The sequence below is a fragment of the Orbicella faveolata genome, unplaced genomic scaffold (assembly GCF_042242905.1).
Source record: "Orbicella faveolata isolate gen_17 unplaced genomic scaffold, um_ofav_v1 contig_26, whole genome shotgun sequence".
Classification (NCBI taxonomy): Eukaryota; Metazoa; Cnidaria; class Anthozoa; order Scleractinia; family Merulinidae; genus Orbicella; species Orbicella faveolata.
The window spans coordinates 17,332,710-17,347,500 of record NW_028301554.1 but is presented as its reverse complement, the minus strand read 5'-3'; the positions used below and the strand labels follow the sequence as shown (position 1 = coordinate 17,347,500).

The following is a 14,791-nucleotide window of genomic DNA, read 5'->3' as shown; positions in this document are numbered from 1 at the left end:
CACCATCTTTATTCACTTATCACTATTCCTGATACTTTGACAGTGCTGATCCTAGCAGTATCCAGGACACCTGTCACATATGAACTCACTTTAATGACCTTGCTGTCCATGAGTTCTCATAGCTCAGTGGATAGAGCATCCACACAGTCGTTGGGAGGTCATGGGCTTGATTCCTAGTGGGGAATCAGAATTTTTCTTTGTCCCATGCTCGTGTGTTGTTGATCAATTCACCTTTCACATTTCAAAACCTGAGCTTAAAATTCACCATCTTTATTTACTTATCAATATATTGCAATATAGCTTTTAAGGATGAGGACGATCCTGGTGAAGAAAGTCACTTCCTGAATCTTGATTTTAATGCATCGACTGCAGCCTGTTTGTCAGGGCGGCCATAATCCAATGATAGTGATCGGGGAGCATCAGCTCTCTCCAAAACAGAACTTTCAGTGCCTTGGAGAATTCGTACAACACTCTCTTTCAGGTTGGCAACATACCCTACGTGAAAAATGAAAGTAAGTGGGGTCTAACTATGCACATGTAATGTGAATATGTAAATGGAAAAATTGTAAATTTCAGTTTGCTAAATTCTTCAATTCTTTACTCACCATATGTACATTTCACTAAAATCTTCTTTACTGTATGCTCTCCTTTCTTGTACTTTGGGAAAGCAATGTTGTATCGTTCTCTCTCATCTTGCAGTGTTGCCTGCTCCCTGTCACTGTTTTCGTTGAAATGCATGATTGCAATCTGCAACCTAAAAAGATAGATATTTTTGCTTTTGTTTTACCTTCCATTCAATATGACATAAATTCAGAGAGGTTTTTTGGCAACCTGAAAAATGTCACATTTCTAACCAAGGTTAGTGTGCATTATGATGTTATGATATGTTCAAGTCTTCATACCTGCTTGTCATTCCATGGTACGAAAAGGCCACCATTTTTGCAGCGAAGTGGTTGTAGACAGAATGGAAGACCTCCAGAGAAGATGTAGCATGTTGTCCTGAAATTTGCTTTATATCTTTCAAGAAGGACCCCTTTGTCAGCAGCTCTGTGAGATTTTCATAGGGTGGTGTACCTGCAAAAAATAAATGATTTCACTTATAGTGATGAGCATCTAATCCCTCCTTACAACTATCAAAGATCATGATACATACCAAATAACTGTGTTCATGTAAAAGCATACTCCTGAATATGCATGTATATATGGGGGCTATTAATGAGACAGGCTTGTTGATATTGAGACTTGACGAATTTTAAGGTTTTTTTAACTATGTACCTGGCTTGAGCCATTTTTTCTTTCTTTTTCTCCCATGTAACCTTCCATGAGCACACTTAGGAAACAATGGATTTTCATGTCCAGAATGCCTGTTCAGGAGGTGATTTGTTATGGACAGCCATTTTGCCTCCTTGAGGTCAGTGTCATCATCATGTGTTGACGTGGCACACCAGAACATGTGGTTGACAATGCTCTTCTTCCATTTTTGAACCACAGCACAATCCTTTTTTTAGCAAGGGCATCAATCTTCTTTCCAGTTCCTACATAAAATTACAGTTACTAGTGGCTAAAAATTGTGCCAGTTGATTTTAATCCAAATTATATTTCTTTCAAATATTCACCTTTTCCAACATGCCAACCATCCAACCTGTGCTTAACTCCAGGCCATCTCTCCCTCATATATTTTCTTGTTTGCACATGCCTGTCTGTTATTAAGGTGTTAATGGACAATCCTTCACCAGTTAAGAATGTGAGTGATCTTGCAAGCCCCTCTTTTTCCATAGCACCTGAGTTTTTCACTTCGTTGCTCTAAAGATAAGTATTAATTAAAATGCAGTATTACTTAGCACAAAAATACTTCTATGAGCCCATTTTAAATTTAATCCAGTACAAACCTGTATCAACTGAGAATCTAGGATTTTATTTTGCTCAGCATCCATAAGGGAGTAGGTTCCATACTTAGCTGAATGACCAGGGCTGTCACAGCGGCCATCACCTCCCACTATTAATTCCCGCCCTTCAGCTTTGATGTTGTTCAGCAGACTGGACTGTCGCTGTTGGTATGTCCTCTGCACAGCAGTATGTAGATACTTCTTTTGGTGATTCATAAACGTTGAGTAACATATCTTTGGCACATTCATATGTTTCAATATCTTCAGCACCTTTGCTGGGCTTCTACCACCAAAGAGGATAGAAGAGGACAGCATGATGTTCCCAACAGGAATGTCTCCAACTGAGGGCTGCGAATCCCAGCTTGTAGTGAACGTGCAGGAATAACATTTCTGCGACACTGTTATTTTCGTACCAATTCTTGATTCGACCATCCGTTCACATTCCGACCGGCAAACTGGGCAGAACCGAAAGAGGTTAAGAAGTGAAGACTCTGCCACTAGGAACAGGTTTTGTTGGTGGGGAGGTGCATTTTGGGGAGACTCCCTGTGAATTAATAGAGTGAATTATTAGTGGGCTTGTTCTCTTGAAATATTCATAGTTTGTTGCTACAGTAGATCACAGTACAATGACTGCATAATGTATAGGGGTTGTGATAGATAGTTCGCTTACTCGTATAAACAATCATCAAAATCGTCAAAACCAGTATCATCATCATCATCATCTGCATCAATGTCTTTGGGTTCAGGGACGTATGAAGGGTCATCATCTTGCTCCATTTCTTCTTCATTGTCTGACAACTCCTCGTCACTCTGGACTGGGGTCGAAGTCGTGAAAAATTCTTTGAGAAGGGTGCATTGAGTTTCTTGACTTTTTTGGGCAATGGATGTTTGACAACCTGCAAAGATATTTCAGCACAGAATTGTTTTTCACCTGACTGGATGACCCGTTTTTATGATATACAAGGAAAATTATCATGGTAGTTTCGTATTTCTATCACGCATCAGTAGAGAAACCAAACTTGCCTTTAGTGGTGCGGCTGCTTCGAAATTGTACAGAAACGTTTTTCCCTGCATACCGGGTTTGGGTAGCAACCTCTACAACTGCAGGCAATGTTTCCTCTGCATTTATTGTTAACTCATTATTTTCACCGGAAGTTGACTGCAATTCCTCCCTCTCATGTTCCACGAGGATCTTAAAATAGCAGAACACAGGTAAGTATTATTCTAATTTTCTGAACAAGTTTCCCTAGCTTTCAATTTAAGCTAATCTATTAAGGCAAGTTTTAATTTCGTCCTAAACATACCCTAGCAGCCTCTCGTTTCCTGTAAGCTCCTCGTGGCGGCTTCTGCGCGTGTTTTGATGGTCCGGTGAGAGCGTCTTGAGAGATGTTTTTGTCATGTCGTTTTAGCTTCTTCGTCTGTGGAGGACCATTTTTAAAAATCGTAGGAACAGCATTGGGTTTCAAAATATTTTTCATCTTTAAGCCCAGAGATTTCGCTATCACCGTCTGTTCTTCAAAGGAATCGTCAGTGAAGTGAGCGCTACAAAGTTGGCTAGTCGTCGGGTTGAAAACATCAGAACGGGTGTTCTTCACGGCATTCGTCCATAGCTTAGTGTAGTGGGCATCTTCAGGCCATTTGTGAAGGCTTACTCCATCTTTGCGAATGTTAGAACATCCACCAGCTATACAGCGATGTGGCATTATAATATGTTGCGCTTAAGCCGAAGGAGTGTTACGCACGGGGCTGTGGTCGCGTTGCACTGTTTGGGCTGGTATTAAATTCACACAGAATGGGCACACAACTCAATTGTTGTATAACAAACTCTATTACACTTTATTGCTTGAATTGACTTCTTGATATGCGAAAGCGAACTTATACACGTGATTATTGGTACAAAGAATCTTTGAAGTGTTCTCAGTCGATAACGACCTAGGTGCAATTTTAGAGATAGTCTTGCCTACTTACAAATGGCTGTAATGATGTTGAACTAGTCATTTACGAGAAGAATCTTACACTAAAATTATTCAAAGAGAGAAACAAGGTTTTCTATGGTATTTTAAGTGTAAGGCCTGGACTATGTTTTCGCACAACACGCGACACGACGAGCTTTTTCGTAGCACAGCCAATCTTCCCCAGTGTAAATATTATCGAAGAGGTTTTGCGAGTTCACCTTTCTACGTCACTTCCGGTTTTTGGCCTGTGATCCAAAGCTCGAACCGCAAGTCAAGAACAGTCCCCATTTACACAAAAAATACGAAGATTGACCACTTGTAGCTGTTCAATGCTTCTTATTTGGGTTATAAGCTATCTTTTTTTAAAATGTTGTTCTGAAGTGTAGAGTATCCCTTTAACTCAAGAAAAGTCCTGGAGGAGAAGCTTAGGAAACTGTGAGAGCAAGGCAAAGGAAAGTGACCAAACCGATCCAGAAGTTTGACGAAAGAAGAGGAAGAAGTCCTCTGGCAGAACGGCCAGCTTGGAAGAGGCACTCTACAAGCTCTACTTAACACCACGTGGTGGTGCTCAATCAGCACTTTGGCCTATGAGGTCGACAAGAACGCCACCAAATGAAAGTTGACAATTTACAACACAAAGATGACAGAAACGAATTTCTAACTTTTGCAAAAGGTCCAACTAAGACGAGACAGGCAGGACTTACATGTAGTGGGAAAACCAGACTAGTCACCTTCAAAATGTTTGCCACAAGGATTGAGGAAAGGTGCCCCGTCATGTTGTTCAAACGATATCTGGAGAAGCGACCAAGGGAAATGAAGAAAAGCAGTCTGTTTTACCTCACTGTCATTGACAAGCCAGTTTCAAGCATTTGGTACAAGAAAATTCCAAGGGGAAAGAAAACCATAAACACAATCATGAAAAACATGAAAAAGAACTCACTGCTGAAGGATCTGTGTCCCGAGAAGAATTTGATCAACCACAACTTGCAAGAAAGACCGTGGTCAAGAAGCTGAAAAGTTCTGGTATCCCGAAGTGTCAAATAAAGAATATCACAGGCCACACATATGCCCAAGGGCTTGACAAGGAGACGAAGTAGAGCAGCAGATCATTTCATGAGCCATTGACAACACTGGTTCTGTTCATTTAAGACACGCTCTAAGTCAACTTTATCCTGCAAATTCCACTGCATCTTTGTGTTCTCCCGGCTATGTTTACAATTTCAGTCACTGCAGCATCACCTTGAACATTGCCGGGAATGATGCTATTCAGAAGAGCACAAGTGATATTATACATGTACATGTAGGTGAGGATACAAGCGTATCTTCATCAAAGAATCAGATTTAGAGTGATCTGAAAGCGTTTTGAATGCTTTAACTTTGTTTGAAAAAGCACTAACTTTATATTTTCAAAGTTGAAAATTTGTTAGCAGGGCGGGTTGTCAATGTCCTGGTATCTTTTTGCAAAAATAAAATTTCATTCAGCTCATTTGTGCGTTTGTGGTGATTGATTCTTTGTCAACATTAAAATGACTTCCTGTGACTGATTACTCAAGATCGCATTCAGAAATTCAGTAATCTCCCCCTCTATTTCATTAACAAGTAATCGCAATTGGTCCTTGTCCTCGTCACTGCGTGACTCAGGCAATTTCAGCAACTTCTGAAAACACGTGTGATATTAATCCTTCATTTTACTCGCTCCCATGTGATTACCACTACTAATTTCCTTATCATACAGCCATGTATAAAGAATTTCTAAATATACATCCTTGTTTAATAAAAACCTACATATACACTGTACATGTGTATCAGACTGTTGCCAAATTGTTCTGTATGTGGGTTTTCAGTGTATATATTTAACATTTTTTACAGTTGTAGTACCAGTATCAAAAAACTATTAGTAAGTATTAATTTGTCTTCTATAAAAATGTTTTTCACAGCTCATGTTTTGAGTAGTTTGAGATTATTCAAACTCAAAACTGAAAGACAGAAAAATCTAAACAGAAAACCTCACCAAAAAAGTGTAAACTGAAATGAAAATACCTTCTCAAAGGACCAAAAAAATTGAAACAGAGTTGAGTATGCTTGATTGTCCCTTGATGCTACTGGTGAAATTGCCTGTTGTTGAAAGAATTAACCCACAAAATAACAAGTTTGCTACGGGTGTGGAGAGCAAGGGTACAGGTGACTCAAAACTTAATGACAGCCCTGCGAAAAACCTTACCAAAAAATACAAACTGTAGAAATAACAGTTTTTGCCACGGTAAATCTGGGTTACAGCTGTAGCTAAATTGTGCTTTGGACAACCTGGCCCAGGGTAGAGTAAGAGGGACCGCGAGAGTAAGGTGTCTTACTCAAGAACACAACACAGTGACCCTTGACCAGGACTCAAATCCAAGTCTATTGCATGAACAATCCTGTACTTCCTTCATTACTTTTAGTTAAGCCATGGCTTCCAAAACCAAAGGAGCCTACTGAAGAGAAGACATTCAAGGGAGATGATGTGCCATTTGAATGTGCGGCCAAAGGATTTCCTCTGGAGGTTGAATGGAAGGTTAAGAGGAAGAATGAGGACACTCTACTGACTTGTATAAGTAAGTTTGGTTGAGACGTAGTTTTGATTTCATGAAGATTTCAAACAATCTTTCAATCTTTATTCAATCTTTGTTTTCGTTTCTTAATTTACATTTTTATTGTTAGACTGGCCTGCAGATAGCTTGTGCTAGTCTAGGTGGGCCAGTCTATTAAGATCTACATGTAATTACAAACATTTTTATTAATAAATAGCTTACATTTATAACAGAAAATTAGGGAAAAGTAAATAAAATACATGTAGTAAGGTGGGAAAAGAATGAAAAAAGAAGTGAGGGGTTATCAGATAGATTAGATGATATGTATGCAGATAGGATAATTTTTGAGTACAATGTAGCTTTGTAAATAGTGTACTTTTTGTATTCGATTTTTGTATTTGTTTCTATGTAAATATCTATCTTAATTAGGGACATATTGTAGCCCATTAACATTGTTATATTTAAATGTAACATAAGATATGTAATTTATCTTTTGAACAATAAAGACACTTTATTTATTTATTTATTTATTTATATATTTATTTATTTATTTATATATTTATTTATTTATTTATGTACATCTACATGTATTATTATTTTATAATAATCTATTATTATATTTAACATCTAGATTATTATTTTACAATAACTAGATGTTCATGTAGTACATGAACATGTTAACTGTACCCCTTATACCAAAGAAAAAATACAAACTGTAGGGGAATCCTGATTCTTTAAACCATTAAGGGGAACAGAAATTGATTTTATGTTTGACCACTGGATTAGTGTTTGATCACTAAAAAACACAATAGTCTCCAATAATGCATGTACTCTTTCAATGGAATGCCTGGTTTCACATGGCAGAACAAGCTTAGAATTAAAGGTGTTGATAATAATTATGTATGAAAGTGAAGAATGATCATTGCAGTAAATTTTCCAATTTAAGCAATTGGAAAGAAGAAGCCTGAAAAAATCAGGGCGTTGAAGGCTTCTTCTTTCCAATTGCTTAAATTGGAAAATTTACTGCGATGATCATTCTTCACTCCCATTTACAACCGCAGTTCAAATATGAATTATTTCATATATTATATATATACTTCACATCATTTCACTCCTCACGGGAAGATATGAACTCAATTAATTGACCTCGCTCCCAATGTGTGGCTTCATAGCTCAGTTGGTAGAGCATCGCCCCGGTATCGCGGAGGTCACGGATTCGTATCCCGTTGAAGCCCTGATTTTTTCAGGCTTCTTCTTTCCAATTGCTTAAATTGGAAAATTTACTGCGATGATCATTCTTCACTTCCATTTACAACCGCAGTTCAAATAAAATTATGAATTATTTCATATATTTCATATACACTTCACATCAAATAATTATGTATGTCCTGTCAGATGGTTCAGATGGAAATTACAAGATTCACCGTGCCAGTAAAGATCACCCTTACATTCTGACGATATCCGATGTGCAGTACACTGATCGTGGATTTTACTACTGTTGTCTCCCCTCCAACTGTTCCGAACATGTTGATGAATGCCAGAAGTTCATCCTTCGTGTCCGAGGTAAAGTCTATTTTTGGTGTGATGTGTAACGTGGGCATAAACAAAGATTATTTACTTTTTGATGGTTGAAAAAAGAAAAATCCAAGTGATTTTCTTTTCCAATTCTACATTTTTCGAAAAGAAGTACAAGACATGTTCCTTGTGTTTTTATGGAGTTCTGGTAATTCTTTTGAATGTTTAATACAGCTTGCAAAGCTTTGAAACACTTGCCTGCAGCTTGTGTTATTATAGCATTTCTCGTACTCCAAGATTCCCACATGCAGGGGTCTCATTAACGTCTTCAGTAGGAGGGTAAGTGGTTGTTACGGGTGCGTGAAACCCTTTGAACTAAACTTCTTTACAAGAAAAACTCTGCTAGATGGTCAAACCAGGCGGGCAAAATCATCCTCACGGCTGGTCAATTTGTGCGGTGCCCCACCCTTAATGAAACCCCTGCACTTGTGTACTATTTAACAATTACCCTACAAGCCCAAGTCTTCTACGTGTGTGAGCAGATAGTCAACATGATGGAGCCGAGTTAACTATCATTTGTAGAAAAAGAGGGCAAGTAGTCTTATTGTTTTAGTATTATAATTATTTTTATCGTAGTCTCATTGCATATTGTGCTGCAACTGGAAATTTCAAGGGTTTTCAACGTTGCACGTGACGTGCACTGATGCATGTCGAAAAAAATCATGTGTATAATCACATGTGCAACTGTAATTTATTTAATAATTTGATTTGTACTACGAGCTCAAGATTTCTGTGAAGTGATAGTTGATGAGGCAGAAGACCGAATCAACTATCACCTCTTAGAAATCAAGAGCAAATCATCTAATTGTTTTAGAAGAATGCTAACTGAAACTTACTTCAAATGACGGTTTCCAATTATTTCTCAATGTATTGTCAAATTCCGCACTTTAGGTAGATAGCTCAGACTGAATTGTTATTTGAAATTGCAGTTGTGTTTGTGCGCACATCATTTTTTTTTTTTCCAATAATTTCAAATTTTTCAAGTCAAGAAACCGTAAACGCCCTTCTTTTAGTCATTTTGGGAGTCAAATAATCCATTTGCATCAAAAGGTCCTTTAAAATTAAACTTTGGAAAAATAAAAATAATGTTGCCATTTTGTGGACGACCTCTAGCCACTACACACTAATGGCTGATAATGTAGGATCACTCAGCCAATGAGATTGCAGCATTTGCATTAGTGTACTAGTAGAATTCTACTCAAACGGTAATACATGTACAGTACCGGTCAAATGTAAGTTGACAGTCACTCGAAACTCGAACGACTCGACTCGATCCTTCGAGTATCGAGTCTCGAGTCGAGTCCTTCGAGTTTCGAGTCGAGTTGTTCGAGTTTCGAGTCGAGTCCTTCGAGTTTCGAGTCGAAGTGACAAAGAATTTATCGCTCGATTAATTTTTCCTGTACGTGTCAATGTTGCTGGTTTACTTCTGGAGACAGAAATTTTCGAGTCGCGACTCCAGAGGCAATCAAATTCACGCTTTCGCAATAGACTATGGTAAATTTATGCTAGAACTCAATATATACTTAGAAAATGTTTGCTATTTCCTAATTATTCCACAGTAAACATGTTGGCACAAATTAAAGTAGTGTACCAATGTGTTGGCCACGTTCCGTCTTTTCGTGTCTTTACATTGAAACGCAAAAAGTGGTGTGCACTGTAAAAGTTATTGATAACCCTTCTTTATTTCTCTATTCATACCATTCATACTGTATGTTCGGACGTGGCTCGGTACAAAATACCTGTACATGTAAGTGTCTAAAAGTGTAAACAGGTTGTTGACGAGGCACGACGTACAGAAAAAGCCTGCTTTTCTCTTGGCTCTTCTTCTTCTCCTAGTAAGGATTGAGTCTCTGTTCCAATGGCTAATACAATGTCAAACACGTTTCTGTAAAGTATTACCTTCGTCATATTGATACAAGTTGATGCAGCTGTGTTGGGAGAATGTGTTAGGATTAAAATTACATGTAGGTACACATACTTTTATAATAATTATACAAGTACATGTATATAAGGTAATTTTCAAATGTTGTTGCAGATCCGTTGGGTGCATTGTGGCCTGTTATTGGCATTCTTATTGAGGCCATTGTCCTTTTCCTGATCCTCTTCATTGTAGAGAAAAGGAAGAAGAATAAGGAAAAAGGTGTGAACTGTCATTAGGAATGTCTTTGTCTAAGTTCTCCTTACTCAAGTTGTTCTCTGCAAGTACTGGTAACCAGCCAAAATTGCTGCCTATTAGTTCTGAGCATGACGGCTAGTCTTGAGAAACATGTCAGATTTTACAAGATGGTATTTTGAGTTATTTTGGCCACATACATAATTACATGTATCTTAACAGTTTAAAGGGACACAGTCAGCTTTGGGACCGCGCTGACCTGGACACTAGTTTTCTCATTTTGAAAAAAGTTCATCTCAAGCTGAAATCAAAGTACATCTAGAAATCCGCTTCAATCTTCACAGTGTTTTGCTTGATTTTCAATCGTTTACTGAATAGCCTGTTTTTGAGTGTGCTTTTGCTTATTCTATGATACTATTTTTATCATATTTGGTTAAAAACAGTATGGATCGCGTCTCTGTGATATGCAAATTAGCTATGACATGGCATCTAATGCGCATGTGCTTCAGCTGACTGTGTCCCTTTAATAAGATAGAAAAGCACCAAAGAGATAATGATAAACCATAAAGGAACAAGGATGGCTAAGGATGGAGAAGATTAACACGGATTACAAACGACGAATTTGAAAAATTGAGGCTAAACTTTTCAATATGCGCAAACCGTGACTGAGCTCCTTTAAAAACGAAACACCAATTACGACGATAATCATGCGAATTAGTGAACTCACGGCTCATTAATGGTCAGTGGTTTGTTTTGTTAGTACATGTATGCTGGCTGACTAACTAGTCAGATTATAACAATTATGAAAGCACTGACAATCCTGACTGTCTCAGAGGACAGAAAGAATTTCTAGCTGCTCTGTGTACAGAAAATTTAGCATTTTTGTATTATTTGTTGTCAAAAAGGAAGTTTATACATGTACTAATATAAGGGCAGTGCAAACTGCAGCTTGTAAAGGCTCTTGTACTGTCCTGTTCTGCGTGTAAACAGGCGTTTTGAAAGTAGGGCGGGGACGGAGTTTTACAGAACTCAAACTGCAGTCTTAAGCGACAGTTTAGCTGTGGGCAAAATCTTGGATAAAGCACAAATACTTTTGAGGATACCAGTATATACTGGGCAGGATGGGAGTTCAGTTTATTCGAGTGGAATGAACCTTTCGTTCAAAATGAATCTGGTATCAGTTGTAGACGTTTCGCTGAGTTGTTTCAGTGTAGTACATGTACGTGGAGTACATACTTCGTATCCTTGACACTAATTTGATTTGATTTATTTTTATTTTCATGTTGCTTCTTTGTTCATTGCTGGTGCATATTTACAGCTGACAAGTAAGCATAATTTACATCTGTGTATTTCATTTTATATGTAGTGAATTGATAAACCTGGCAGTTTTACTTCTTTAACATTGAGCAGTTTACAATTTATTATTCGATTACAATGTACATGTACATGTAGCCTTGACTGGTTTGTGGAGGTCTCTTGACCTGAAGATATTTCTTTAATTTTGTTTTGACAGTTACGAGAGATCGAAAGGTATAGGGAGTTAGTATAGGGTTGGCGCAAAAAAAGGAAAGTAAAGGTCTACTTTAAGAGATTTTAGTCAACAGTTACTACTTGGGCATTAGACTGCACTACACGCGAATTGCTGACCCTAGTTTCTCCCTCCCTTGCGATGTTTCTTCACAAAAATTCACGTACAGATGTGCGACTTTAATTTAATGTGAAAGGTCTTGAGGTGGAAAATAATTGCTTCTATCTTGTTTTGCTTAGGGAAGATGGCCGCATGGAGTTCAGTTACAGCTCCACGGATGACGGAGACAGAGGCCAAGTACGCTTGCGCAAAGCGGGTGAAACTGCAGTCGCTTAGAACGTCCTGCTCACGTCACGTGTACAGCTCATGTCAATCCCGTGTTATCGACAGTGTACTACTCCTCTTAGCCACGAAGAAGTTACTATTAATATTGTGATTTTTGCGAAGAAAGTTCACTAAAACAGATACATGTATTCAGTGCTCTAAACACACTAGCTCACGTTTATAAGACGATTCTATTGAACCCAACCAATGAAAAACTCAACACAATTGATCGAAAAATAGTGCTAGGAAAAGAAAAACACAAAGGTGATTTGAAATCGTTTAATGTTTCGGACGGACAGAGTCAGAAATGCCAAAATAAATGACTGGATTTCTGCCGGTCAAGGGTAAGCTTAAAAATCCCACGCGATTGTTATAAAGCGGTCACAGAGAGGTTTAACTTTGAACATTTCATTTCCGTAGGCAAGAAAAACTTCATTTTCTAAGCGATAAATATATTTTCTCGGTTATTTGACCTTTTTTATTTGTCATTTTGCTATCAAACAAAAAACGAAATGCTGTATAATTTTATTGCTGAGACAGCAGGCCTATGGGACCTTCTACCGTCCAAAATTTAGCATTATCCTAGCAAGCGGTGAAATAACTCAAGCACTGATCAGCGTGAGAGCACTGATAGAAGATTCTCACATTACCTTCTTTTCAAAAATCATGACTGCGAAAAATTCTAATGCTCGTTTAGTTTTTGTCAAGAAACTTTTTTTAAGGCAACTTTTTTTCTAAGAGAACAAGGAAATAATGTTAGAAGTAATTTGCGAATTTTGTATTTACTTCAGGGACGTTGATTGTATATATTAATTTATCCATCGCTTCATACGAGTGACTTTGATATTTCGGTACATACAAGAACAGGTCACCAACATCAAATTAGAGTTCGTGACGACCGTTTTGAGTTTTTTTGCTCGGTAAGCTGAACTAATAAACCTTCGGAAAGCGTTCGTAATCTCTCGGCCTGCAATCGGAAGCTCCGAGACTTTCCCAAATTTCCGAGGTTTATTGGCCATACAGTACCTCTCGTTTTATTCCTCTCGGCTCAAGACCTCGTTCTTGTTGACGGCGTGTTATACACTTACCGTGTAAATGGCAAACTTGTATCTCTAATTTGGCGTGGGGGCTCGCCTGTATATACAAGGAAAGTCAAACGAGGGTAATTCAGATCCCTATACTATGGGAAATGAAGAGGGGCATATTTTATCCCAAGCTTGTATCAGTTATATCGCGTGAATGATGTCAAATATGCAATGACTTTCAAGCCTTGTAATTGGCTGGTCCCACGCGACGTAAATTAAGCACAGATGTCGAGAAAAATTGACAATCAATAATGCTGTTATCAACTTATGTTTTCAGGAACGCAGTGAATAATTATATTTAAATCTTAGTTGTGCTTATCAATGCTTCGTTTGATACGATATATAGTATAGTCCATCTATTTCATGATTGCACGGTTGTAAATGCCATGGAGGGAGAGCTAATAGCAACAGTAAATGTCAAGAAAAACCACCACAGAATTGCTTCTTTTTTTATGGGAACAAAAGAAAGTGTTTACGTAAGAAAAGAGTTGAAATCCCACAGGATTGGTTTGGTACACCAACATGGCCGCCCTTTCACTGTTTCAGTACACGAGCATGGCTGCCGTGACGTCATACGAAAACACTCTTCATACAACTTTAAGCTCCGTTGCTAACTTCAAAAGATTACTCGTTTCTTTATTTCTTTTTTTGATGTGTGTTGTGAGATCCAGGATTTTTCTTAGCAGTTAGCAGGGGGTGCACCACTAAGGAATGGCGCAACTGACTGGCGAGGTGAACAAATTTTAAAAGCGAATGCGAAGAAGGCTTCATCTCAGGGAGGGGGTGTGCACCCCGTGCACCCTCCCCCTTGATCCGTCCCTGACTTAAGCATTATATATTGACCTTGTAGCTGATTTACAATGCATGGATGCTGTAGGAACCCGGCGGGCCCTGAAGCGGAATGGGTTATCTATGCCAATGATTATTTAAGATTAATAGTTTGAACCCAGGAGTATTAGCAGTTCGTATAGTGTGATCGGGCGAGTGACTGACGTTTTTATACAACCTGAGCGTGAGTCATCTTTTGAGCCAAGTGGAATGTGTTCGTCAGTCGATGGTGTTAAAAGTATCATTTCTGAGCATTTGATCTCTATATTCCGGTCAACATGTGTGAGATCTTTTTCCACGATAAGTAATAGTTTTCCAAGATTAGCTAATTGAAGTAACGAATATCCGTTCGCGTTTTTTGAAGTAGTATTCAATATCCATTATCTCTTGTCATTACTCCGCTATCAGACGCCGAGTAAAATGCTGGTTTTCTTGGTCTTTTTAGGCAGAAAAACGTCAACGTTGTACAGGTTTTTGTAAGTCAACGTTTCATTTTCGGTTGGTTTTTATCTTGGCGCCTTTTCGACCATTAGAATCCCCACTTTGTGGGTTTAATAACAGTTTTTATATGTTTGCCTGGAAAGAGCGACATCAAGTTAAGGTGACTCAACAGTTTCCAACACTCTCCAAGATTTTCACTGGTCATTATAACCCCTATCACGTTGTTATCATATTCGTGACACAATCAGTTACAATAGCAATAGAATGACCTGCTAAAATCACGCTTAATTTTAGCTTTTAAGTACTTATATTTCAAAAACGGCACGGTCGAATCCAATTTTTATCATGGAATCTTGATAACCAGGATAAGATGCAACTTTTGACAAAGTTTAAAACAATTCTGTGCATGGAGTTCATAGCCACCATAATTAAATTTACGGTGGCCGGATTTCACCTTGCCTTTTTGAAATATGAGTACTTGAAGCTGAA

The 14,791-nt window shown here is 38.2% G+C and overlaps 2 protein-coding genes and 1 pseudogene across 2 annotated transcripts in view; 2 read left to right on the top strand and 1 right to left on the bottom strand.

Moving 5' to 3' along the window:
- Positions 1-4,889, top strand: part of LOC110050611 (uncharacterized) — a 7,503-nt pseudogene extending 2,614 nt beyond the window's left edge.
- The window catches only part of LOC110049247 (neuroplastin-like), a 25,403-nt gene extending 11,932 nt beyond the window's left edge, over positions 1-13,471 (top strand). The window contains exons 5-8 of the mRNA XM_089295512.1: positions 6,280-6,432; positions 7,804-7,971; positions 10,019-11,421; positions 11,864-13,471. Of these exons, the coding sequence (XP_089151638.1) occupies positions 6,280-6,432; positions 7,804-7,971; positions 10,019-10,140 (443 nt within the window). The 3' untranslated portion in view covers positions 10,141-11,421; positions 11,864-13,471. The remainder of the gene's footprint in view (positions 1-6,279; positions 6,433-7,803; positions 7,972-10,018; positions 11,422-11,863) is intronic.
- On the bottom strand, positions 1,860-3,589 carry LOC149108378 (uncharacterized; the record flags this gene model as incomplete). Its single annotated transcript, XM_089296102.1, has 4 exons — positions 3,191-3,589; positions 2,910-3,078; positions 2,557-2,782; positions 1,860-2,430 (listed from the first exon to the last, which is right to left on the bottom strand). Coding segments are annotated over exons 1-4 (1,365 nt in total), but the record flags the coding sequence as incomplete, so codon positions are not given.
- Positions 13,472-14,791: the final 1,320 nt, after the last annotated feature.